This window comes from Macrobrachium nipponense, chromosome 9, assembly GCF_015104395.2.
Source record: "Macrobrachium nipponense isolate FS-2020 chromosome 9, ASM1510439v2, whole genome shotgun sequence".
In the NCBI taxonomy this organism is placed as follows: domain Eukaryota; kingdom Metazoa; phylum Arthropoda; class Malacostraca; order Decapoda; family Palaemonidae; genus Macrobrachium; species Macrobrachium nipponense.
In genome coordinates this window covers 89,896,655-89,923,196 of record NC_061110.1, presented here as the reverse complement: position 1 = coordinate 89,923,196, position 26,542 = coordinate 89,896,655, and the positions used below count along the sequence as shown (strand labels likewise).

General features: G+C 38.6%; 1 protein-coding gene across 9 annotated transcripts in view; it reads right to left on the bottom strand.

Annotated features, from left to right (window-relative positions):
- Positions 1–26,542, bottom strand: part of LOC135218461 (ATP-dependent 6-phosphofructokinase-like) — a 62,761-nt gene that overhangs the window by 18,712 nt on the left and 17,507 nt on the right. For 5 of the 9 annotated variants that reach the window (XM_064254781.1, XM_064254783.1, XM_064254780.1 and 2 more), the window contains 10 exons: positions 19,470–19,649; positions 19,212–19,364; positions 11,786–11,975; positions 11,370–11,580; positions 10,128–10,236; positions 3,546–3,641; positions 2,839–2,931; positions 2,104–2,256; positions 1,872–1,982; positions 952–966 (listed from right to left, as the gene is read on the bottom strand). In XM_064254781.1, the coding sequence (XP_064110851.1) occupies positions 952–966; positions 1,872–1,982; positions 2,104–2,256; positions 2,839–2,931; positions 3,546–3,641; positions 10,128–10,236; positions 11,370–11,580; positions 11,786–11,975; positions 19,212–19,364; positions 19,470–19,649 (1,311 nt within the window). Of the gene's footprint in view, positions 1–951; positions 967–1,871; positions 1,983–2,103; positions 2,257–2,838; positions 2,932–3,545; positions 3,642–7,879; positions 7,989–10,127; positions 10,237–11,369; positions 11,581–11,785; positions 11,976–19,211; positions 19,365–19,469; positions 19,650–26,542 lie in introns of all 9 variants that reach the window. The other 4 variants (XM_064254787.1, XM_064254789.1, XM_064254782.1 and 1 more) reach the window with 3 other exon arrangements.

The following is a 26,542-nucleotide window of genomic DNA, read 5'->3' as shown; positions in this document are numbered from 1 at the left end:
AAATAAAAATGTGATGACACATAGTTAACCAGCATTCCAACACCAGTTTCTGGGTGATTTTGGGTGGTTCTTTTTACAATTATTCCTGAAATACTGTAAACAAAAGCATTCACCTTCCTCAAGTCTGCTGGGCCTACAAATTTCAAGCAACTAGCTCAAAGGCTAAGGAGAATGTATTGCAAAAACTGTCAATAAAGATGGAGAAAAACAATTATTAACTTGGAAAAATTAGCCGTTTGGCTTTTCCCTCACTGTCAGTGATGAGCAAAATAACTAGAGGAAGTTACCATACAATCAAAAGGGAAGATTTTTTTTTTTTGCGAGACTGGTTAGGTGAAATATTGGAAAATACTATTCTTACAAAAATATTCAACTATACATAACAGCATTTTAAAACACATCTGATTTGCATATGTGCAGGAGTTTCAAGAATCATATAAACCGACAACTTCCACTTCAAGGAATGCATGTTTCATGTATGACTAAACATGGAGAAATGTCTTGCAGATTCCATGGGTGAAGCAGAATATCTTTATATATGAAAGTTATGGTATGACAGTTTCCAACTTATGTTAATTTAGGTAATTACTGTCAAAATTCATATACTGTCCTGCAAGTATATGACTACTACTTTACTTTATTACATGTTTAATTGAATGTATTTCTAAAGCTCATCTAAATTACGCCTGCTAATAAAAACTAACTGCAATGCTAATATACAGTGCGTAAAAATGTATAATCCAGTCAAAATTAATTATAAATTTGCCATTATCAAGAAAGATTTACACATGTTATAAATATTCTACATCACTATATAGCTATGACTGTAGGCTTAAGCACAAGTTAATGCTTAATGGTAACCCTAATGACAAACATCAGTCACATGTAAATGATAAATGAAAAAGTTACTTCAAAAATAATGAATACATAAAACCAAATTGCAAACCTTACCCGAATGAGTCCTGTCTGGCATGAGGGATAAAAGAATAAAGCTTATTAGTTTTTATAATCCACTCACTGAAATTCAATAAAATCACACCACAATTAATAATATAGAATACTCAAGGACATACATATGGTATCAGGCATATACTAAGATAAATATTTTAAGGAACAAAGCAAATTGCAGGTAAAAGGCTTTGTCATTACTTAACTTCAAACCATTTCACGAAGATATAAGTAAAGGAAATAATGAATTGGGGTAACTGATATTATAGCAATGTTAGGAAAAAGCAGAATATTACATTGATTGGTTCTATAGCACTTAATTTTAGTTTCATCTTCCTGGAATAGGCCTTCCCTAGTCTAATTAAGGGAGTCAACTTTGAAAACATTATTGTTTCTCCTGAATGATACTCACAGATATGCACACATCTCACAATATACACACACATCACATGAGAGAGAGAGAGAGAGAGAGAGAGAGAGAGAGAGAGAGAGAGAGAGAGAGAGAGAGAGAGAGAGAGAGAGAGAGAGAGAGAATATCACTGACATTTAACTCATAAAATTTACCCCATATAAATACTATCACAGTATTTACCTTACCTCTTCCCACTACTTTTCTACTTTAAGTTTTCCTATAAACCAAAAGATGCAAAAGTTAAGTAAAATGCTGGAACATTTTTCTAAATAGGAGTGCTATATCCCGAGTACAATAAACTCCTATTAATGACAAGAATCCTAGATACAAACAGGTTGAATGTATCTTTCTACTTACAGTTTCTGGCTGTTAAGCAAATGTCAAAAGCCATACTTACCTGAACGCAGTTTACTTTGCAGAATGGCCTAAATTGTTTCTTTCTTTGCTGTGTGCTTTAAATATTTATTACTTAGGAGTCAACAAAACACAACAATACTTGACAACAAATTACCTGTCCTTCTACTGGCTTTGGTGGCTTCAATCTGGTCAGCATTTTGTAAGTTTCCAAGTTACGGGCAAAACTCCTTCCTCTCATCTGGACAGCCTGATCCCAGTTACGGTCCTGACACAAAACATTTAAGCCATATTGGTGGTTTCTTGAATTTGTATGCTTTTTTCAAAGTTGTCTAATTAAAAAAATATTTCACTATAACATAAAACAGGATGCTTAAAATGGTGATTACCTTCATAGCTTGAGCTACAGCTTGGGTCTTCAACACACAGCCCATTAAGGGCACTCTTACTGCTTGATTACCATCTAAGGATATGACACATGGTTCGGTTTCTTGAGTAGCTTCCATAAGGGCCAACACAGATTCAGCACCCATACGGCAACCCTGGAAAAGAGACAGTTACTTAAAATAAAAAATATAAATACAAAAGTTAGCAACCACAGAACATTTCAATCAAAAAAATGTCCTTCATTAAACTGAATTATCAAGCCCTTTCTCCAAATTTTTCTGCTTTCGAGTCATGTCTTCACCTATTATCTCTCAATTCATGCAACTAGAAAGACCTCTATTTAATGATAATCAGGCTTTTACATCCCCGTCAACTTATGATGAACTTATATGTCAACTTATAACAATTCATTAAACAACTGAAACAAAACAACTAATGAATAACAATTTATTAAAAAACTTAAACAAAACTATCATCTTTACCAGAATCTTGCTATGGTGAGAAGTAAGATAAAACAATACAGTCCAGAATATAAATGGGCATATAACAAATATATTTATAAAAGCAGAGAATTCAGATCCTCACTCTGTACATAAGGCAAGAACACATATCAAATAATCATAAGTGTATGCAATTACATAACAAATTTAATAGGGTCAGTCCACAATTGTTTACTTCACAACTCAAATTATGGATGTAAGATAGTTCAAAATCATCCTTACATAAAAAAAACTTACTAAGAGACGATCAAATGCAGATGGAGAACCACCACGCTGAACATGACCAAGTACGGTAATGCGTGTATCAAACCCAAGCTGGTCAACAATAACCTGTAAAAAAGAAAATGACAGTATTGAAATCTGGTAAAGTAATTCTATTCATACATAAATTGTTTCCATTAAAAGCTCCCTTTTTATAATTTATATACTGACACAAGACAGGTACGTATATGAAAATGACAAATCTAAGACAAGCTAAGATAAAAAAAGATAACTATCATATATCCCTTTACATCACACCACCTTACAGCTACAACTCTGATAGACACATCACTTCTAGTACCTTAAAAGAATTTTAACCATTTGTCAAGATCTAACTTAGTACTTTGGGAAGGCAATAGCATTTAAACTTTATCCTTACCTGAATGTCTTCAGTTTTACAGGCAAGGAACACTATGGCTCTAACTCAAGACTCTTTCTAGGTCTGTTTACTAGCATCCTAATCAGATCTAAGGAAAGTCCAATTTACCATATAAGGATCCAAATAAATTTAAGTTAAATGAAAGTTAACATTTGATAAGCTGGACAATACTGTGGAAGGCAGCAAACTGGAAAAAAATAAAATTAAGTAAAAACAGGATAAAGATGGAGATCACTACAGGGTTATACTTGAAGAAAAAACATAAACATGTCAACATGTATCCTAATATGTACACAGATTTTACCTTTTTGACACCCTCAGCTGAAATGGGATTGCCTTCAATGTCAATAGCACCTTCTGCTACAATGATGATGTTCAAACGCTGACCCATGGATCTTTCCTACAGAAATAAAAAACTAAGAATTAACAGGATGAAATGAAATAAAATTCACAAAAAAACAACACTGCAGTACTGTACTATGTGCAAATGAAATATAAAAACCTTTCATCAGGAATAACTAAAGCCTAGAACAATAACTGTATAGATTACTAAATACATAAAAATCAACAAATGAAGTTGATATCAAATCATTTAGACATGTTTATGCAATAGCCCACTGTAAACAAACCTTTATTACTATAATGTAAATTACCGAATTTGAAAACTGTTTAAATGTATAAAAAGCAGCAATAACAAACTTGTTTCATCACTCTCTCATTAAACATGTAATACAGGCCCATGTTTGTTTTCCCAAAGATTCCCAAGATCACCTCTTTTCTATTAGATAGAAGAAGGAAGTCTCATTGATACGTATTAAATAAATGTCACTTTTTGTAATCCTGTAGAACTTCAATAACTTTAAATAGAATAACTTTTCCAGTGCTTGCTACTATCCATGTTTTCTCATTTACATTTAATTATTCCAGCCCTTTTCACTTCAGTGCTTCTCTGTAAGGTACCATAAATTTGCTGGAATTGCCTGTTGCTTGCCAGACTCACAAATGACAACTATATATAACTGCAATACAGGGTTCGCCCCGTAATCACGGGGGATATTTACCAACCCCTGCCCCCCTTGAATGGCTAGAATCAGCTAATAGTTGCATTTTATGATAAAATTGGAGGGGAAAAAAAAAAAAAAGGAATTCGTGGATATTTCTCATAGAAAAATACCACAAATATGTGAATTTCCCACGAATAATTTGTAGATATGGACCAAAGAGAAATCCACAAATGTGTGAGCCCGCAAATGTCGAGAACGTGAATACAGAGATTCCACTGTACTAGTTTTCTGAATAGTATGTACACATTACCAGTGTTCTTTCTTTCAGCTAATGATTTTAGCAACTTGTGCATAGTTCTTAGCTTATTATAATTAAAATGTTTTTAATGGTATTCGTTTCATGTTGTGTGATGCTGACAAGTTGTTACCTCATTAGAGCTTTGAATGCAAAAATTTCACTTTCATTACATGGGACCATCTAAATATAGCAAACATTTAAGCAACAGACCAATAAGTATTTACTGTTAATCTTAAGTGTAAATTCTAAATAATCCCCTCAAGAATATAATTGAAATACTACTACATTATAACAAATGTTAAGATTATATACCATAGAAGCATGGGTGATTGGTAATAAGACATGTTAATCAGCATTGCTACGTTTAAAAAAAAAACAGCATGCAACGACAGAACAATTCCAAGCATGAGAACACCATGAGATTGCATTAATTGGAAAAACTAATAGGCATGCTCTAGTAAGTCTACCCTGTCCAAAATGAAGCATATTAAAAAATAAGAGCATATTTTACCCTTGAAACCTACAAGTTTTTGCAATAGTTCTTTTCAACATGAATTCTATTTAAAATAAATGAGTAAAACTGGAGCTACTACTACCAATAATAGAAAGCAAAAACTTAAGTTCAAAATTTATCCTTTACACCCAATGTCCATGCTTGGGCCTTTCAATATGATATATATATATATATAAGGGTAAACATAAATAAATATAAAAGTAAAAGCTAAATAATCACTGAATTAAATAGGTAAAACAGCTTTACCATCATCATACAATAAACTAGCATTTGTATGCGATACAGTATCATTTTCACAGTAAGTTAGAACTAAGAGCCAAACCTAATCATACAAGACCAAACCCTAGTCATTCAAGCTGGTCTAATTGCTCTCTACAGATATCATTTGAAACTTTAGCACTTGATATTTGCTCATGGAAATATGGTTCTAACTTATGCAATACACTAATAAAATCAGGTTATGAGATCCATTCATGAAGCAGCATGGCAAAAACTATAACTTCCCATTTTCTTTGGATAAATAATGGAATGTAACCTCAAAATCAAAAATTTTCCGTTGAATTCGTCAAAAAGAGCTGCTATCAAAATCATTTTACTCCAATTTGAGTGAGAGAGAGAACAGATGCGATTATTATACCCTGGTTACATGCCATTAAATTCTGAACAGAGTACAGTACCCCTTCAAAAATTACTTTTAATAGAACATTTACAGTAAAAGACAGTAATAGACAATCAAGGAGCCAGGCAAAAGACAACATTAAGCAAATGGAAAATATGGAACAATAAGTAAATGAATAAAATAAAATAAAAAGTATGATACTCCAACTTCAGCTATACAATAGTTTAGACCTGCCATGAAGAGACAGATAGATTCACAACTGGAAGCAAACAACAGATGATGACTGAGAGGTGAGGGGAAAAGAAATATGAATGGGTGAATCCGCAGCAAAATTAATACCACCCAGACAGGAAGGTTTACAAATTCAATTCAGTCTTAATGGGAAACATCTTCATAATGAATCTATTGACTGGATGTTGGTTATGGAAATCTAGAAACCTGGGAGTACAGCACCTAACACACCAAAAAAGGCTGTTGGGCTTCTCGTTCCTTATGAGAACTTAATGAAATTATAAAAATTAAAACACAATTATGGGAGAAAACTCCACACCATAATTTGAAATGACATACAAAACCGATACCATAATTTTCTGATTAGACAATAGTATCAGATTTGCTGGGCACATATTTTTGTCTATGATAATTATTTAGATACAGCTAAGTCGGGGAGTACGAGATTTAACTATATACTGTAGTAACACTTTTTGTGATGAGTGATGAACATTTTCCTATCTCATTCCTTAGGACTCAAGACAAGGTTTTCATTATAGGTCGTATTATCTTCAAAATTTCAAGACCACTTTTGGCATACAACATATCAAGTTGAAAAAACAATTGCAATTTTTGAATACAGTCTACCGATTGTGGAATTTCTTGCCTGATAAACGGTGACAGTGCAGCAACTAAAAAACTTTAAACCAGACAAAACTTCTATAATTATAAACACCAATTAAAGTGATAAAAAAACTGTCCTGCCAATCTAAAGCGCTGTCCCTGTCTAGAACAAAATTTGAGAATTACAAATGAAAAAATCTTGTTAACCTTTGACTATATGCTTAGAGCATTATCGCAATTATGAGTACATGTTGCTAACTTTTAACTATGAGCTTGGAGCATATTGCAATTATGAGTACCTATGACAGTATGTCTTCTGTGGTCCACTGTTTATGGAACTAAAGATTTTGGGATGTTCTCATAGCAACAGCTGCATTCATTGCATCCTCGAACTTTTTAAAAATTTTAGTGTCTTCCTACTTAGTAGTCTGCCATCATGTAACTTTAATTTGCTCCATTTTTAGCACGCAGTAGCTACTTAATTATAATAATCATCATCATCATCTTCCCATACTGTTTACTACTTCCTACTTTATATTTCAATTAAAAATTATCAGAGAAAAAAATAAATTAAACCCAACATCTCTCTCTTTGACTTGCATCTGTTCATAAAATAATAAAAAAATTAGTGGCTTTACAAAAATACCTAATTTAGCTTGACAGGTTCGGGATACTGCAAAAAATAAATAACTTTTATCCTAGGAAATAAATTTCGATGAAGTATGATGCTAATTATTTTCACAACATTAACCCTTCAATATTTCAATAAGGTTTTCCAAATAAATCATACTAACATGAAAGATTAATGTACTGTAGTATAATTACACAGTACTAAATTTACCATATAGAGTAATACTAAATAAATAGTATGTATTATTAAAACTAGTTAACTGTAGTTTTCTAATCATTAGTACTATCATTAGGTATTTAAATTCATAATACTAATAATCATAACAACTGATATGAAAGGAGAATTGAGCATGTTCTCATTAAACTCTCTTTTGTTTATACTATATTTCTAAAGTGTATATTTACACCTACACTATTGTGGAGATCTTTGCCATTTTAGTGACTCATGCTATCATGTTAGATTTTCAATAATAGTAATAATAATAATAATAATAATAACTGATCTTGACAAAACAGATAATTTTATCACATATTCTTAAGTAATAACACAAGATTGGAAAAATTCTACTAACACTATATTTTCCACAAATTTAACTAAAGTAGAAATTCAAACACCCTCTCTTCTATTTTTGTTGAAAGAGATCAACTTATTTATTATCATCAGAAAATTATGGTGGAGAAAAAAATAAATAAAAAGACAGGGTATGAAAGCACACTCGAACACCTCCCAGTACATTACCGATTCCAGCTTCTGACAGAGCAGCTCCTCCCAGTTGTGTGCAGGAGGAAACTCTGGTATAAACATATAATCAGCTTCACAGCCAATGGCTGCAGAGAGGCAGAGGTAACTAGATACCAAAAGCAAGAGAAAGAAAAATCGTGACAAAAAGAGTAATGTGTAGGCCCTATTCAAAAAGTCCAAGACATTAGTCTACAAAAATTGAAGAAATAAATAAATATACAAATAGAAAATAAATACAAGAGGCACAAAAAAATCTAGAAGGATATATTACAGTTACCTATGAATATTAGTCCAGAGAACTACCTAATACTATAGTAGTAGTAGTGGTAGTAGTAGTAGTAATATAATAATAATAAAATACCAAAGTACTGAGTCAAAAGTCTCCATGTGTCAGAGATAGCTGGGGAAATTCTGGTCAATGCTGTAATCAAAAAATTCTCATTGCCGCTTTGGGAGGATGTAACAAGGAAAATTTACATGAGCATTCAGACAAAATAGGTTTCAAAAGGAGAAAATTTATTAGTTTCACAATCCATTATAAAAATAATTCTGACAAAAATCTCCCCTGTTGTGGCATGTACAAAGTCCAGTCCCTTAAAATACTATTATTATTATTATTATTATTATATTATTACTGGAGATTAATTCCAGTAGTAATAAATAAAGAATTATAAAATTCATATAACATTCGCAACTTCCTTCGTCAGTAACAAATTACTAACAAGAAGTTTAAAGTATATTGTGCTGGCTTCTGACAGTTCTCTACATTTAATAGTCTTTTAAACTTATTACTATAATGACTTGACAGCGTAATTAACCTCTTAAGATTTTCCTGCCTGATGTGATTATAAGACTCTAGCCATTATTTCTATCAATTTAATTATGATTATTATTACATTACAGGGCTTGGTCAACCCCCTTACATCTAAGCACTTGATTTTCATAGGACAAGCTCAAAGGATGTCATTATTTGCAAAATTTAAATTCTAATTTAATAAATTGCAGTTAAACCCCTTATAACCAAGCATCTACACTTCATGAATATGTCACAAATGAATATATCACAAAAAGTAAATACACTGTTATTTCAGAATAGCTGTAGCATTCTTGCACAATTTAATAAAATAGGGCTCGAATTTTTAGCATGAATGAAAAGGGAAAACAAAAACAGTTCATAGGGATATATAATGAATCATACTTTCAGTACAATGCTCTCATCAAAGCAATTTCTGCTTGTGATGGCAGACAAATCATAATCAATCAACCAAGCAATCATCAAATAAGGAAATGCAAGCAAATAGTTCAGAACAACTGGAAATTTGGAAGTTCTGACAATAAAATATGAGACCTAGCTAAGTACATTTGAGTTACTTAGCAGATCACCAAACTGATGTACCTATCAGAAAGATGGTGATTTTGCAATATATATATATATGTATGTGTGTGTGTGTAAAATATATATATGTACATATAACAAACACATGACTAAATTCTTGTCCTAACTGTTTCCAAGTCTTTTGTTTCTCATGCTGAACAAGAAAACAGTTTTAATATACGTGAGACCTCTGGATACTCAGTTAGGTCTCCAACAATAACCCCCATTTTTCATGAACATGTCATCCTGTTAAGAGATTTATAAATTAACATTTAACAAAGCATTTATCTAAAATGAAGGAAAAAAAAATGTTAAGTGCCAGACTCCATGAACATCATTACTGCCTCCTAATGTAATTGCCCAAATAAGAAACTGAGGAGATCCAATTTCTCAAAAGTGGTTTAGAATTAACTATTATACAAAACTCTGATTAATAAATTGTCTAATTTCCCAATGCTAACAAGAAAACCTGTCATTCCAAATTTCTCTGGCAGTAATTTCAGCTGTGTGAAGTTAAGACAGGTTATTGATCTACATTAATAACCATTCGCTATGGTAGATCATATTCCAAGGTCCCTTCAACAGGTGGTTTAAGATAAAAAAAAAACTATTGTCAGCGAAATACAGTATTTCTATACTAATACTAAAAACACTAATCTACATTACTTTCTACGATTATTAAATGATGACTAGCTCCAAACTAATTCAAAAGAATGAAAACTGCATAGAAAAGGTAAAGCCATGCTGACAGCTCATGAGTAGATCTACAGTAGTAGATGAGAGAAGTAGAAAGAGATCTGAAATGAAAACCAATTGAGTGCTGCAAGCTACCAAAAATATCAAAATATAAAGGAATGAATGCCATCTTGCCTGCTGCAGTTTACTGCAGAGCTTCTCCCCCCAATTCTCTGGTGGGGGATTTTCAGGAATGAAAATATAGTCTGCCTCTGATGTCAAACCTGCCACTAGGGCCAAATACCTGGAAATTGAATGGTTGAATAAGAGAATAAATATTTTTTGCTTATGTTCATGGTAAAGCAACAGTTGTCTTCCTTTGGGATTTTTAAAAGGTAATAAGACAATTTTGTTTAAATAATTATTGTATACATACAAAAAATAATATATACAATACCAAAGCTTGGCAATATACTATCCTACAACACTCATTACATTAAATTACAAAAAATTAAGTTTTAAAATTAAGGCTACATTTATATGAATGAATGCACTCATGAAATGTTATGAGAGTATACGGATAAGTTTTGAAAGTGACATGCATGAGCAGCTGAAAACTGAAAATTTCAAAACAATAAATAGGATTTCAACAAATAAAACTTCATTATTACATAATATGAGACAAGGATACACTAGCACCAACAATAGCCATCAGCTTGTTGCCTGTATAAAGAGGAAGGATGAGAAAAAAACCACATCACCCACATTTCCAAAGCTTGTTTTTCAAGTCACTTTTCAAATTAGCACAATAACTCTTAACATACAGTTCTTGTTTTCTTTGTTGATTTTTCCAATTATACATTGCATAGGTTTCTATGCTATTCATTCTGCCTGGCAACTGAGCCTTGGATTGGCAATTCCCTTTCATAAAACCTAGGGTGCTTTCAACAAATATTTGAACCCAAGTACTACGTGCTCATTTTCCCAGTTTTCAGTGTCATGTTTGTAAGTATGGGTTCAGAACTTTTATCTACCACTATAACATTGCACATGCACAGAATATGGTTGTTTACTGCAAAGTACAACTTATCCTTAGATAATTTGTGAATATGAGATTAATTTTGTTTCCAAGTTTGAAGCAAATATATGTTCATGTACTTGGAGCCAAACAAAATTACACGAATTACACTAAAAAAAAAAAAAAAAAAAAATTTTTCCTTTGTTACATTTTTCACTTTAACTTAGCTGTCTTACCTTTACTCAGATTCAAACCTTCAGCTAAGTGCTACTGATATAATGACAGGACTCAAACCAGTTAGTAATGAAAACTGCCTTTCAAATTTCATAAATTTATGTTTTATGTATCAGATGCATAACATATGGGAATGTATCAGAAGCCACCAAATAAACTCTGTTGATGAGAAACCCAAAACTTACCCACAATGTCTGCCCATAACTTCTAAGATGAAACAACGCTGATGAGAATAGGCAGTAGATGAAATTGCGTCAACAGCCTCAATAATTCTATGGAGGGCAGAATCCGTGCCAATTGTCATGTCAGTACCACAAAAATCATTATCAATGGAACCAACCATACCAACAATGTTTATGGAACTGTATTTCTGTCTTTCTTCTTCAGTAATGTCACCTGAAAATAAAGTAAAAATGATTTAAACATAATACAGTAATACAGGTAGTAATAGTCTCGTTACTATAATGCCCAACATTTCTTCCGTCATTTTATCAGAACAATACTACCCAACAGTAACAACGTAATAGTTCAACACTGAACACAAAAATCTTGTTTGATTAAAATACAAATTTCATTATAAAAAAAAATATTATTTACATACCCTTCTTGATAAGGAGAGCTAAAAGAGCTGTCCAATCTTGTCTGAAGAGATTAGCACCTGTGAGGGAGCCATCACCACCAATCACTACAAGATTGGTGATACCATGTTTAATCAGATTCTTGGCAGCCTTCATACGACCTTCCCGATCACGGAAGTCTTTGCACCTGGCAGAACCGATAACTGTACCACCCTGAAATATTAATTTTTTCTTGAGTAACATTTACACTTGCCTCAATTTCAATACGTATTGCATTAGAGAATTATCTATACACAGTAATCACAGACATACAAGTAATCTCACACCAAAAGTGACTTTCATGGGTGAATTCTGTGGCTTTATTTTGACTTCATTACTTATTACACAAGAGCATTATTGCTACTACCTTCTCAAACGACTTAATCACAAAACCTCAATACTTATTTGTTCTCCACATTCAGTCTTGACTTTTGTAAAATCACTCTCCTCTCATATTAATAGGAATGAATAACCAGTGGACCAGTTATATGAAAATGAAGGGCTTGTTGATATGAAGTTTTTATGATAAAACAGTTTAATGTATACTTACCTGGCAGGTATATATATAGCTATATTCTCTGTTCCACCAGGCAGAAATCTTCAAATCTTGCGGCAAACGCTAGTAACCTATTAGTAGTTCAGGCAACCACCACCCCGTTACCGTGGCGCTAGCGCCAGGAACCATTCCCACTTGAGCCAGATTTTCTCTGAACCCTGTCTCCTGAGGGGAGGAGGGTGGGCATTAAATTATATATACCTGCCAGGTAAGTATACATTAAACTTTGTTTTATCATAAAAACTTCATTTTAATGTATGACACTTACCTGGCAGGTATATATATAGCTGATTGACACATTTGGAGGTGGGTCAAAGACAGCAACATTATTAGAGTATAAATAATTAATATTATCATTTTACTCTAGGTTCCTTACCTGCTGAGGTAGCTGACTTCATAGGTCCTGCCTCTAAGCCTGCTTAAACCTTAGGAGCTCTCAACAAGGAAGTGTCCTGTATGTTGAAGAAGCTAAGACTGGAACTGACAACTGGGCGTGACCAATGTGTTGACAGAACCCTACAGCCCTCTTATGCCACAGCATTTAAGCTAGTAATAGATCATTCACCTGAACTACACACACACCACACAAAGAAATTACTAAAAAGACTGACAAAAGTAACAACACTTTTCTCAGACGACCAACAAACAACAAACACCATCACCTGATAAAATTACTTAGCTTAAAAGAAGGTTATGGGGTGGTAACTCCTTTGCCCAATACTGTACCAGAGGACACGTATGGACCTAGCGTCTGACAATTATCAAAGGTTGTCTGAATATCCCTAAGATAATGAGACGCAAATATTGAATTAGTTCTCCAAAACGTAGATTCAATAATCTCTTTGAGGGCTAAATTCTTCTTAAATGCTAATGAAGTCGCAACTGCCCTGACTTCATGAGCCTTCACTTTCAAAATTCCGAAGCTCTGTTCTTGACACAACATATGAGCTTCTCTAATCAACTGCTAGAGCATTCTTTGTCATGGGCCTACCGGGGTCTTTGACTGAACACCAAAGAGAATCATTATTCCCTCTATATCTCTTGTTCTCTCAATATAATAACGTAAAGCTCTCACTGGGCAGAGAACTCTTTCTTGCTCATGTCCCACTAAATCAGAAAGACCCAAGACATCAAAGGATCTTGGCCAAGGATTAGCAGGGTTTTCATTCTTGGCCAAAAAACCTTCCTGGAATGAACACACTGCGTTACCATGTTTGGTTTGGTTTGGTTTTATAAATTTTAGGTGTAACACCAAGCACTGTGCGTTACCATGTCTCCATCCCACTGTCTTCGATATGGCCTGAAGCTCACTAGCTCTTTTAGCCGTTGCCAAGGCGACTAAAAAGATAGCTTTCTTTGAGACATCTCTCAGATAGGCTTTATCTAAAGGTTCGAATTTACTAGAGGTTAGATGCCTCAAGACGACATCCAGATTCCAAGCAGGTGGCCTGCATTGGGGCTGCTTCTTGGTACCAAATGATCTAACCAGATCTTTAGGGTCCAAATTATTAGAGATATCCAAATCTCTGTGTCTGAACACCGAGGTCAACATACTTTTATACCCTTTGATTGTAGAAATCGACAATCCTAACTCCTTTCTTAAGTATAGGAGGAAGTCTGCGATTTGGGTCACAGAGGTACTGGATGAAGACACTTTCCTCTTCTTACACCACTTCCGGAAATTCTCCCACTTCGACTGATATACTGTGATTGTGGAGGTTCTTCTGGCTCTAGCCACTGCACTGGCCACCTCTCTAGAATATCCCCTCGCTCTGACAAGACTTTCGATAGTCTGAATGCAGTCATACCCAGAGCGAGGGTATTCTGTGAAACCTGTCGAAGTGGGGTTGTCTGATTAAATCTACTCTTAGAGGAAGAGTTCTTGGTGTATTCACTGTCCATTCCAGTACCTCTGTGAACCAACTTTGGGCCGGCCAAAACGGAGCTATTAAGGTCATCCTCGTTCCTTGGCTCTCTCTGAACTTTTTCATAACTTTCCCCAGTACCTTGAATGGAGGAAAAAGAGTACATATACGTCTAGGTTTGTCCAATCCATCAGGAAGGCATCCACTGCCACTGCTTCCTGATCTGGAACCGGAGAGCAATAGGTTGGTAGTCTTTTTGTTTTGGCTGTCGCAAAAAGATCCACTACCGGACGGCCCCACAATTTCCACAGGCTCTGACATACCTCTAGGTGCAACGTCCACTCTGTCGGAAGAAGTTGTCCTTTCCTGCTCAACAGGTCCACTCTGACATTCTTCTCCCCCTGGATGAACCTGGTGAGCAGAAAAACGTTTTCCTCTTCCGCCCAAAGTAGAACTTCCTTCGCCAGCATGTAGAGGGGAAAAGAATGAGTCCCTCCTTGTTTGCGGATGTATGCCAGAGCCGTGGTGTTGTACGAGTTGATCTGCACTGTCTTGTCGCGTACCAACTCGCTGAAGTACTTCAAGGCCAAGAAAATCGCCATCAGTTCCTTCCTGTTTATGTGCCAACTTGCTTCTTCCTCGTTCCAAAGACCCGACACCTCTTGAGGGCCTAATGTCGCTCCCCAACCTGCGTCCGACGCGTCGGAAAACAAGATGAGGTCTGGGCTCTTCTGTTGGAGCGACATCCCTTCTGCTAACCTGCCTGGAGTGAGCCACCAATTTAATTCCTCCTTCACTTTGGTAGGAATTAGAAACTGGAAGGAATCCGGTAGCGATTTTCTTGGCCATGCTTCTTTCAGGAAAAACTGTAGAGGTCTCATGTGCAGTCTTCCTAGAGAAATGAACCTCTCTAGCGAAGAGTGTGTGCCCAGTAAACTCATCCACTCTCTTGCTGAGCATCGGTCTTTCTCTAAAAAGTCCTGCACCTTCCGAATGCATAGGGCTTGCCTTTCGGGGGATGGAAAAACCCGAAAAGTCGCTGATGATATCTGAATCCCCAAATAAACTATCTGTTGCCTGGGATTCAGCTGAGACTTTCCTAGGTTCACCAAAAGACCCAATTCTTTTGCTAAATCCAACGTTTGTTTCAGGTCCTCAAGACATTGACTTCTCGATTGGGATCTTATCAACCAGTCGTCCAAGTAAAAAGAAACTCTGATCCCTAGTAAGTGTAACCATCTTGCTACATTGGACATCATCCTCGTGAACACTTGGGGGGCTGTGCAAAGGCCGAAGCACAGGGCCTTGAATTGAAAGACCCTGTTCTGAATCATGAACCTTAGATACTTCCTGCTTCCTGGATGAATCGGAATATGAAAGTACGCATCTTGTAGATCCAGGGTAACCATCAAGTCCCCTGGACGTACCGCTGCCAGTACTGATTCGTTCGTCTCCATGGTGAATTTGGTCTTCTCCACGAAAACATTTAGTTGACTTACGTCCAGCACTGGTCTCCAACCTCCCGAGGATTTCGCAACCAGGAACAGTCGGTTGTAGAATCCCGGAGATTCGTGATCCAGAACAGGTTCTATGGCTCCTTTCTCTAGCATGGAAGAGACTTGATCCCACAGTGCCTTTTCCTTCACTAAATCGTTGTAATTTGCCCCTAGGGCTCTCGGAGATGTTGCGAGAGGAGGTTTCTTTAAGAAGGGAATTTTGTAACCTTCCCGAGCTACGTTGATGGCCCAGGGATCTGTATTCATGTTTTGCCAAACTTCCCAAAATTCTTGAAGTCTGGCTCCTACTGCTGTCTGGAGGACTGAGTTCTCATTGCTTAGAGGTGGTCTTGGCTCCTCTTTTAGCGGGTACTCTCTTGCCTCTAAAAGCGGGTCGAGCGAAAGTTCTGCCTCGAAAGGGCTGTTGAGAAGGCCTTGATTCCTTTGGGGTCTTCTTAACCAACTTGGACGGTAAAAACTTCCTTACTGAAGAAGAGAGAAGATCTTGAGTGGCCTTCTGAGATAGAGCCAGCGCTATATCCCTAATAACCTCGGAAGGGAACAGCTGGTTCGAAAGGGGAGAGAACATCAACTCAGATTTCTGAGTTGGAAACACCTTTCGAAGCAAAAGAGCACAAAAGCGACCTCTTCTTCAGTACTCCTGCTGCAAACAATGATGCCAGTTCATTCGCTCCATCTCTCAGAGCCTTGTCCATGCAGGACATAATGCTCTTAGCCACTTCTGTATCCTGAGAATTCTCGTCTTCAAAGTTGTTCGCCAATGCTCCCAAAGACCAATCGAGAAAATTGAAGACTTCGAAAGTCCTAAAAATTCCTTTAAAAAGGTGGTCAAATTCGGAAGAAGTCCACCAGACCTTGGCAGACTGCAACGCCTGTCTGCGCGAGCTGTCCACTATACTGGAGAAATCCCCATGGGAGGAGGCAGGTACTCCCAGGCCAAGACTTTCTCCAGTAGCGTACCATAATCCCGACTGCGATGCTAACTTGGCTGGGGGAAAAGCGAAAGAGGATTTCCCCGCTTCTTTCTTCTCCTTCAGCCAGTTATTCACTCGTTGAAGAGCCTTCTTAGCCGAAATTGAAAGAGTCATCTTAAGGAATGAGGACTTCTTTGGAGTCTTAGTCTTGGAAAACTGAGACAGGGGAGATGAAGGCGCCGTAGGTTGAAATTCCCCTTCAAAAATAGAAAGGAGACGGGAAGTGAGGATCTTGTAATCCGAAGAACGTTCCACATTCTTCTCCTCAACAAAGTCCAATTCTTCTTCTGCTGAAGAAATGTCCTGCAAATCACTATCGTTCCGACGCTTTGCTGACGGATTAACGTCCTGCTGCCTGCGTCCTGCAACCAACAAAGTATCGGCATCCTGCCGTCTGCGTCCTGCGTCCATCGTAGATACATCCGCTTCCTGCCGCCTGCGTCCTGCGTCCACCACAAGCGGTTCCACGTCCTGACGTTTGTGTCCTGCTTCTACAGAAACCATCTTCTTCTTCCTGCGTCCTGCGTCCTGAAACACTACCCGATCGTCCGTCCTCGTAGAGCCAGTGCATCCTAAATCCTCGGCGAGCAAATATTTGTCTTCCGTCTTCTTGGAAGACTTCACAGGAAGGCAATCGTCCTTACGCCTCGAAGACCCTTGCAAAGGCGCATCCCATGAATTAACGAGAACTGCTAGCTTAGACTGCATTTCCCTTAAGAAATCCTTAGTACTATCTTCCTGACGGGCAGAAGCCGAAGGAGGAGGATGATGAGAAGGACTGTGACGTAAAGGAGAGCGATCTTGAACTCTACCCGAAGGAGAGAGAAGAGGGGAAGACAAGCAAGAGGACGGGGGAGTCTCTCTTGCCGAAATCCAGGAACGTAACGGCCATACTGAGTCCTCTTTCGAACGAACGATCTTCTTCCTCTTGATCGGAACTGCGTCCCCGTCTTCTGAGGAGGACAAAACCTCCGGACTACTCCAAGCCTCACGATCTTGATAACGTCTATCCTGAGCGGTCGATGTCCTGAAAGTCCTCTTGAGGGGGCGAGACACTACCGAATACCGACGTTCCCGCTCTGATGTCGAACCATCCGAGGACGCACACTTCCCAGTTACGCCTTTCCTGTGGCGAACTGCAACAGCCTGGGATCTTACAATAGGACTGTTCGAAGGGATGCCTGACCGTGACAAAACCTCTCTCGCCTCCCTTCAACTGTCGACATGCCTTCTCCCTTGGGTCTGGGAGCTTGACAGAGGTCTAGGTCTAGGAGCACGAGAGAGACGATCAGACGCCCACTCCACTACACTTTCACTCACATCAAAAGCACTGACTTTATCTGTAAGGCGCTGTATCTGGTCACCCATGGACGCAAGGGCATCGAACACTTTTACAATCTGAGTATCGTTCGCCTCCTCCGATACAGCAGCGGGCGCAGGAGATACCTGGGGAGAAGGTACTACCATCTCTACATTAGAAGGAGCTGGAGAGGAAACACATTCACTCCTTTTACTAGAAGTATTCGACCTCTCACTACGAGAAACAGATCTCCTCACTCGATCTTTCTCTAACCTTTCAACATATTTCTCTGACAAATTCTCACACTCAACACACCTACTCTCCCAAGTACACACATTCTCTCTACATTTCTTGCAAATAGTGTGAGGGTCGACCGAAGCCTTCGGCAACCTTACCTTGCACCCCTCTTTCACACAAACTCTAAACATACTACCAGTGTCTGACATATCTAAAGAACAATCCAAAGCGAATGCCAAGCTAACGTTTCCAAGTACAATACCAAAAATCCATGAAAAGTCAGCAACGAGAATGAAAATCCTAGCAGGGAACCACCAACAATGTTGCCGGTTCGGCTGGCAGAGAAAATCTGGCTCAAGTGGGAATGGTTCCTGGCGCTAGCGCCACGGTAACGGGGTGGTGGTTGCCTGAACTACTAATAGGTTACTAGCGTTTGCCGCGAGATTTGAAAATTTCTGCTAGGTGGAACGGAGAATATAGCTATATATATACCTGCCAGGTAAGTGTCATACATTAAATTAGTATTTAATGCTTTAATTATACTTAACAGAAAGAGGTTGCCTAATGATAATTGTTATAAAATGTTGAACAGTAGGCTGCTTAGGAAACTTCATACACCACAATTTCTTTTACAGAAACCAACGATCAGATATTAAAGCCTGGGTATCATATCAGCAATATCTTAATTTTCCCACATTTAATTACAAAAATGTTCAGAGCTGCTTCATTTTGCTGACATAGAACAAATAAACTGGTCATCTATTGGCAAAACAAATACTTAAGAGCCTACTCCATACAACTTTATATCCAAATAAAATTTCTTCAAATTCCCATCAATTTTTCATCAGTGATATATGATATCCTCATATCAAAGCATATAAATGTGACCAATAGATAAATATTCCATAATTAAATCCACCCTGAACTGAACTTAGTGATGACATATGGATTACTATATTACCTTGTGGATAATTCCAGACACTGTTGACCACGACGCCTCAACAATATTCTCCCCTCCATCAACCATACCTTGATAACCTTCCTTGATGAAATAAACTCTGGCACCTACGTACAGACCCATGCGCACAACAGCACGCACAGCTGAGTTCATACCCTGAAATGGAATGGTGAAATTTAAATTACAAAATAAATCAAATTTATCTTGCATAATATTTCTTCCATCTGTCGAGTTTGATGCACTCATGAAAAATATACTGACCTGCGAGTCACCACCACTGGTTAACACGGCGATGCCCTTTCCTTTGTGCATGCCTCGCTCAATGACCTGGCCTTCCTGGCCCAGCCTGACTTGAACATCTTGCCCTTCGGTAGCCGCCATGTAGTCTAAGAAAGCTTGCCAAGGATCTTCGGGAAATTCGGGAGGGGGTGGGATTATTTCCTAAATTGCATAAAAAACAAAAATGCAACTATAATAAGTGAATCCACGTAAAAACAATCATACCTAATTTAGCAATGATTAAAATAATAACATATCAAACATAGACACATTTTACTAACGAGACCACAACTAAGAAGTCAATTATGACACAAACTGAAAGATTTCCAGCTGGGGAAGATTGGTTTGTATAATCCTGAATACCTAATCTTATGACATACAGACATATTCAAATAAGCTAAAACCTAACAGGCAAAGAGTTAAAAATACAAAATGTGTTTGTCTGATCATTAATCCTTATTCATTAGCCTAATGGGTCATAATTTGCAACTCATAAGAAAATAATTCTAAGTAAGCTTTTCAAGTGATAAACTAATTACAGTAGTACCTCGACGTACGAAATTAATCCGTTCCGAGGCGGCCTTTGTAACATAAGCTTTTCATATCTTGAACCGCATTTTACATGTAAAATACCTAATCTGTTCCAAGCCCTACAAAAACACCCCAGTAAATTTTATAATAAAGCTAAATTGACCAATAAACAATGAAATACTACAACAATTTGGACCATTCAATACCTAACTTAATACGTACTAGTACTAATATGTATGTACCTGTAAATAAAGTTTATTAGTGTACATGGTATACAAGAAATACTGTGCGTACATACGTACGTATGTAGTAAAATGTGGAACCTTACCTTTCAAGTGAGGCTATCTCCGAAAGTGGCGACAGAGGAGGAGGCCAAACGGCAGAAAACTTCTTATAGTATGTGCACTTAACTTTAAGAAACACATTAAAAAATGTCAGGAAACACATTAAAAAATGTCAGGAAACATAAACTAAACTTTATGAAACACATTAACAAAACTGTAACACTTTACAAAAAACTTATTAAATTTTTTTTTTATTTTTTTTTATTTTTACATTTTTTACTTTTTTTTTTTAAACAAAATTTCAATTTCTTCACCACTTTCAACTTTGTTTTTTCGTAGTATCAATTGGATCTTCCATTTTGCTTACTCCTACTAAAGGCCTCTTTAAAAAATAACTATCCAAGGAAGATTGCTTCTGCCTACTTTTCACAATGTTCCTGAAACGACTCAGGCAAACGTCATCGAACTGCGCAAGCATACAACCTGTGTAAGCCTTTTCGGGGTGTCTCTTTTCTACAAATGATTGCACCTTATGAAAAGCAGCTAGAGCATCCTTAATTTCTGCCATTGTCATAGGGTCCTCCTCCTCCTCGCCGCTGCTAGAGAACTCTTCTTGAACGACGTTATGTTGCCTGTCCTCCAACTCCAGGTCATCCGTCATAAGCTCCTCTTAGTGCTCCTCGAGAAGGTCATTGATGTCGTCCTCGTTGACTACCAGCCCCATGGACTTGCCGAACTCACCGATCTCGTCAAGATCTGGTTGCAAAACAGTTTCAGAATCGTCAACTGTTCCTGAATCTGCAGCACCAGCTTCACCCACGTCGAATCCCTCGAAGTCTCGGGCGGATACGGCATCAGGCCAGAGTTTCCTCCACGAAGAATTCAAGGTTCGCCTCGAACTCCTGCCAAGCTTGATCGATGAGTCGGATGCATATCACAACATCGAAATGCTCCTTCCAAAATATACGCAAGGTGAGGTTTGTGGTATCGGTGATGTCGAAACATCTCTTAAAAAGATGTTTCGTATACAGCTTCTTGAAGTTCGATATCACTTGCTGGTCCATGGGCTGGAGAAGAGGGGTGGTGTTAGGCGGAAGATAAAGAACCTTGATAAAAGAATACTCCACTAGAATATCTTCCTCGAGGCCAGGAGGGTGAGCAGGGGCATTGTCCAACAACAGCAGACATTTCAGAGGGAGGCACTTCTCTTCCAAGAATTTCTTCACTGTCGGGCCGAAACAGAGATTTACCCACTCGGTGAACAAAATCTCATTACCCAGGCTTTCGTATTAGCTCTCCACATCACTGGAAGCTTCTCCTTTAGCACTTTGTGGGCCTTGAAGGCTCGAGGAATCTCCGAATGATAGACAAGTAGGGGCTTCACCTTGCAATCCCCACTGGCGTTCGAACAAAGTGCGAGCATAAGCCTGTCTTTCATAGGCTTATGCCCGGGTAGCTTCTTCTCTTCCTGTGTGATGTACGTCTGATGAGGCATTTTTTTCCAAAAAAGGCCAGTCTCATCACAGTTGAAGACGCTGAGAACTGTAGCCTTCCTTGATTGTCATCTCGTTGAACGTCTTAATAAAGGCTTCGGCCACTTTCATGTCTGAGCTGGCCGCCTCCCCATGCCGCACCACCGAATGGATGCCAGTCCATTTACGGAATTTTTCAAACCACCCGTGAGAAGCCTTGAACTCTGGAGTTGGCGTCGATGTCCCTTCTCCGTCGTCTTCGGTCTGGGCAATCAAATCGCTGAAAATAGCGCTGGCCTTGTGGCAGATTGCCGTCTCGGTTATCGTATTGCCAGCGATTTCTTTGTCTTTTATCCAGACAAGAAGCAGCCTTTCCATCTCGTCGTGCATGTGGCTACTCTTGCTAGAGAAGATAGCCATGCCCTTGGAAGGTGTAGCTGCTTTGATGGCTTCCTTCTGCTTAAGGATGGTGCCTATTGTCGACGGATTTCGGCCATATTCCTTGGCGATCACACTCAATCGCATGCCAGCTTCATACTTCTTGATAGTCTCCATTTTTGTCTCCAAAGAAAGCATCCTCTTCTTTCCTACTTCAACTTTCTTGGGACCCATGACTACGTATATACTGTACGTAATTAATTTATGAAGTAAGTATACGTATGTAGTAAAGTTCTCACACAACACAATAAAGTAGTACTGCAACGAAATCACTAACGAATTTACGTTAATAAACGAAATCGTATAGAACGAACAAATTCTGTGTGCTTATGATAATGATGCTGCTGCCGAGTGGCCAAAAAAGCATGCTGCTATGTAGATGCATGATGGGATCATGGGAGAGATGCTGACCAATAGGAGAGCAGGATCTTATGGCGGTGACTAGCATCAGGAACCAATGGGAGAGTGGGAGGATGGTGGCGAGTCTACTCAGTTGGCAGTGCACAAGTCTTAAAATTGTTATATCGGTGGTCCGGGCGAATCTCGGGACTTTGCAGCAACAACCTTTCGTATTCTGAACTATTTTCGTATGTAGAGCCATAAAAATCTTCGTATTTGCTTTTGTAACTCAAATTTTTCGTAAGTTGAGCCTTTCGTATGTCAAGGTACCACTGTATATTCTAGATATTTTACCTTACCAGGAAGACAACCATTAAGGAGCTATATCATAGAATAGCCATGAAGTATATGTTACGCTAAGGTTTTTTCTTATCATATTCCTACTCTTTACCTCCTACTGCACTACTCCACCTCCCACTGCACTTAGTTTTATGCCAATATACTATTCTCTCTTAAAAATAATTTAACACCAAATCAAGTCATAAAGATCCATTAATTCTATAGCCAAAATCTTGATCAACAAGATTGCTAACATTTTAATCCCAGTTCAAAAGGAAATCATTCCCATGTTGGCAGCACTGCAAATGTGCCTCATGGGTCCTCAAGTTCCTAGAAGATAAAAACCTCATTTTTTGTGTATCTGCCTTGTAATAATAAGTGCCAATTCCCTAGACAATTGAAAAGACTATTTCACAATTTTTTAATAGTATTACATTTATCTACTTAACTAGCAAAACAGCAAAATTGAAACAGGTTTAATGTAAGGGTTTTCTCTCCAGTGCCCTTTCAGTTTAAACTTGTATTTATTTTGCCAGCTTTCCTTTTTCATATACTTTTGCTGTAATTTCCTATGCTCTAAGTTTAATTTTAGTTTTTTATGCTTAAATTTGCATCTATCAATTAATAATCATTTGGGCAAGTCTCAACTCCATAACATAGATACAAGTATAGTTAAGAAATTTAAGATTTGAATTAAATGCAATATGCTAGAATCTCAATGTCAAACTGGAAAGAAATGCAAACAATACAGTTTCAAGGAATGGAGTATATGTCACAAATGGTTTCAAGACATCACATCACAATGCTTTCCTTACTGAAGAGGGAACATGATCCCTCCAAACTGTATGTGAACTATACTCTTATTTCTCAAAATGATATTGTAATGATACAATTAAGTTTGTTCATACTTACCTGGCAGATATATATATAGCTGTATTTTCCGAAGTCCGACAGAAATGAAAAAACTTACGACACACGTAGTGGGAGTCAGGTGGTTAGTACCCATTCCCGCCGCTGGGAGGCGGGTATCAGGAATCATTCCCATTTTCTATTCATAATTTTATTTCCACTGTCTCCTGAGGGGAGGTGGGTGGGTACTTAATTATATATATCTGCCAGGTAAGTATGAACAAACTTAATTGTATCATTACAATATCATTTTGTTCATGAAACTTACCTGTCAGATATATATATAGCTGAATCCCACCTTTGGTGGTGGGAGTAGACAGAATAGAAGATTTTAGGAAACATATATATGCAGATAAATGATATCTTGATTCCTTACCTGTTAGCATAGCTGACTTCGTGGTTACTGCCGCGTAAGTCTGCTTGTGCTATTAGAGTTGCCAGCGAGGTAGAGACCTATATAGCTGGTGCACTCAAGATGATCTGTCAACGGGGGCGTGACCACGATGTGACTAGACCATTGACCATACAATGAGGGCAACGAAGTAAAAAACCACCTGGCCTAGTCTACCAAAGGTATACCACTAAACTAGACTAAAGAAGGGAGATCCGCCTCGGGCGGTCAACCCCACAACCAACACACACAATTAAAAGCTCATCTAACCACTAAAGGAAAGGATGAGTGCTACCTCCTGCCCCCAAAACAGTGTCTGCAGCGACGTATGGTCCAAGCGACGAGCAATGTTCGTATGTCGCTTTCACCTCCCGCAGGTAGTGTGAAGCGAACACCGAGTTGCTCCGCCAATATGTGGCACTCAAAATGTCACTGAGTGCCATATTTCTGTGAAAGGCTATCGAGGTCGAAACAGCCCTCACCTCGTGGGCATTCACTTTCAAAAGCTTCATGTCACTATCACTACATGTGGAATGAGCTTCCTTAATGGTGTCTCTCAAGAAGAAAGAAAGCGCGTTCTTTGACATGGGAAGATCGGGCTTCTTAACCGAGCACCACAAGTTGCCCGAAGGTCCTCTACAGTCCTTCGTTCTGTCTAAATAGAATTTGAGAGCCCTGACAGGGCACAGGACTCTCTCTGGCTCATTACCCACGATCTCTGTCAAACCCTTGATTTCAAATGTCTTGGGCCAAGGGTTGGACGGGTTTTCGTTCTTTGCTAAGAACATAGGGCTTAAAGAACAAACCGCATCCGAGTTCTTAAACCCAACATGCTTGCTTATAGCCTGGATCTCACTAACTCTCTTCGCCGTCGCCAGAGCAGTTAGAAAAAGTGTCTTCCTTGTAAGGTTTCTAAGCGAAGCTAAGTTGAGAGGTTCAAAATTACTGGACATCAAAAACTTTAGAACAATGTCTAAATTCCAAGAAGGGACTCTTGGTTGAGGTACCTTCGAAGTCTCGAAAGACTTAAGAAGATCATGAAGGTCTCTGTTGTTGGCTAAGTCCAGTCCTCTATGCCTAAAGACTACAGAAAGCACACTTCTGTAGCCTTTTATCGTAGGCACCGCTAAGCGAACTTCATTTCTCAAGTAGAGAAGGAAGTCTGCGATCTGGCTCACAGAGGTAGAGGTGGAGGAAATGTCTTTCTTCCTGCACCAGCTCCGGAAAACAGCCCACTTGGATTGGTATACGGCAATAGAAGAAGGTCTTCTTGCCGTTGCGATTGCTTTCGCCACTGGTCTTGAAAAACCCCTCGCTCTGGCCAACTTCTGGATAGTCTGAACGCAGTCAGACTCAGAGCGGGGAGGTTTTGTGATACCTCTCGAAGTGGGGCTGTTTGAGTAGATCTATCCTTGGAGGCACAGTCCTCGGAAAGTCTACAAGAAAGGACATGACCTCTGTGAACCAGTCGGTCGCTGGCCAGAAGGGGGCGATGAGAGTCATCCTCGTTCCCTCTGATGCCGCGAATTTTCTTATTACTTCCCCTAGGATCTTGAACGGGGGAAAGGCATATACGTCTAGTCCCGTCCAGTCCCAAAGAAAAGGGCGTCTACTGCTACTGCTCCTGGGTCTAGAACTGGTGAGCAGTACAGCGGGAGTCTCGTTGTCCTGGAAGTTGCGAAGATGTCTACGAGAGGACATCCCCATAACTTCCACAACCTCTGGCATATTTCCTGATGAAGGGTCCACTCCGTCGGCAGAAGTTGACCTTGTCGACTGAGCAGATCTGCACGGACGTTTTCTACCCCTGATATGAATCTCGTCAGTATAGAGACGTCGTGTGCCTTCGCCCATAACAGGATCTCCTTTGCAAGGAAGAACAGGGATCGAGAGTGGGTTCCTCCCTGTTTCTTGAGGTATGCCAGGGCTGTGGTGTTGTCCGAGTTGATCTGCACCACATTGCCGGAGACTTCGTTCTGAAAGAACTGGAGCGCCAGATGAACTGCTGCCAGCTCCTTGAGGTTTATGTGCCAGGACACCTGTTCCCCTCTCCAGGTGCCTGACACTTCCTTCCCCCCCAGTGTTGCTCCCCACCCCGTGGACGACGCGTCGGAAAACAACACTAGGTCGGGGTTCTGAAGCTTGAGGGAAAGACCCTCTGCGAGCTTCAAAGGGTCGGTCCACCATCTTAGGTGTTCCTTTACCTCTTCTGATAACACCAGAATCGAATCCAAGTGTTTTGGTGCTTCCAATTGTCGGCCAGGAAGAATTGAAGAGGTCTGAGGTGCAACCTCCCTAGGGAAACAAACTTCTCCAGTGAGGAAATGGTCCCCAGCAGACTCATCCATTCCC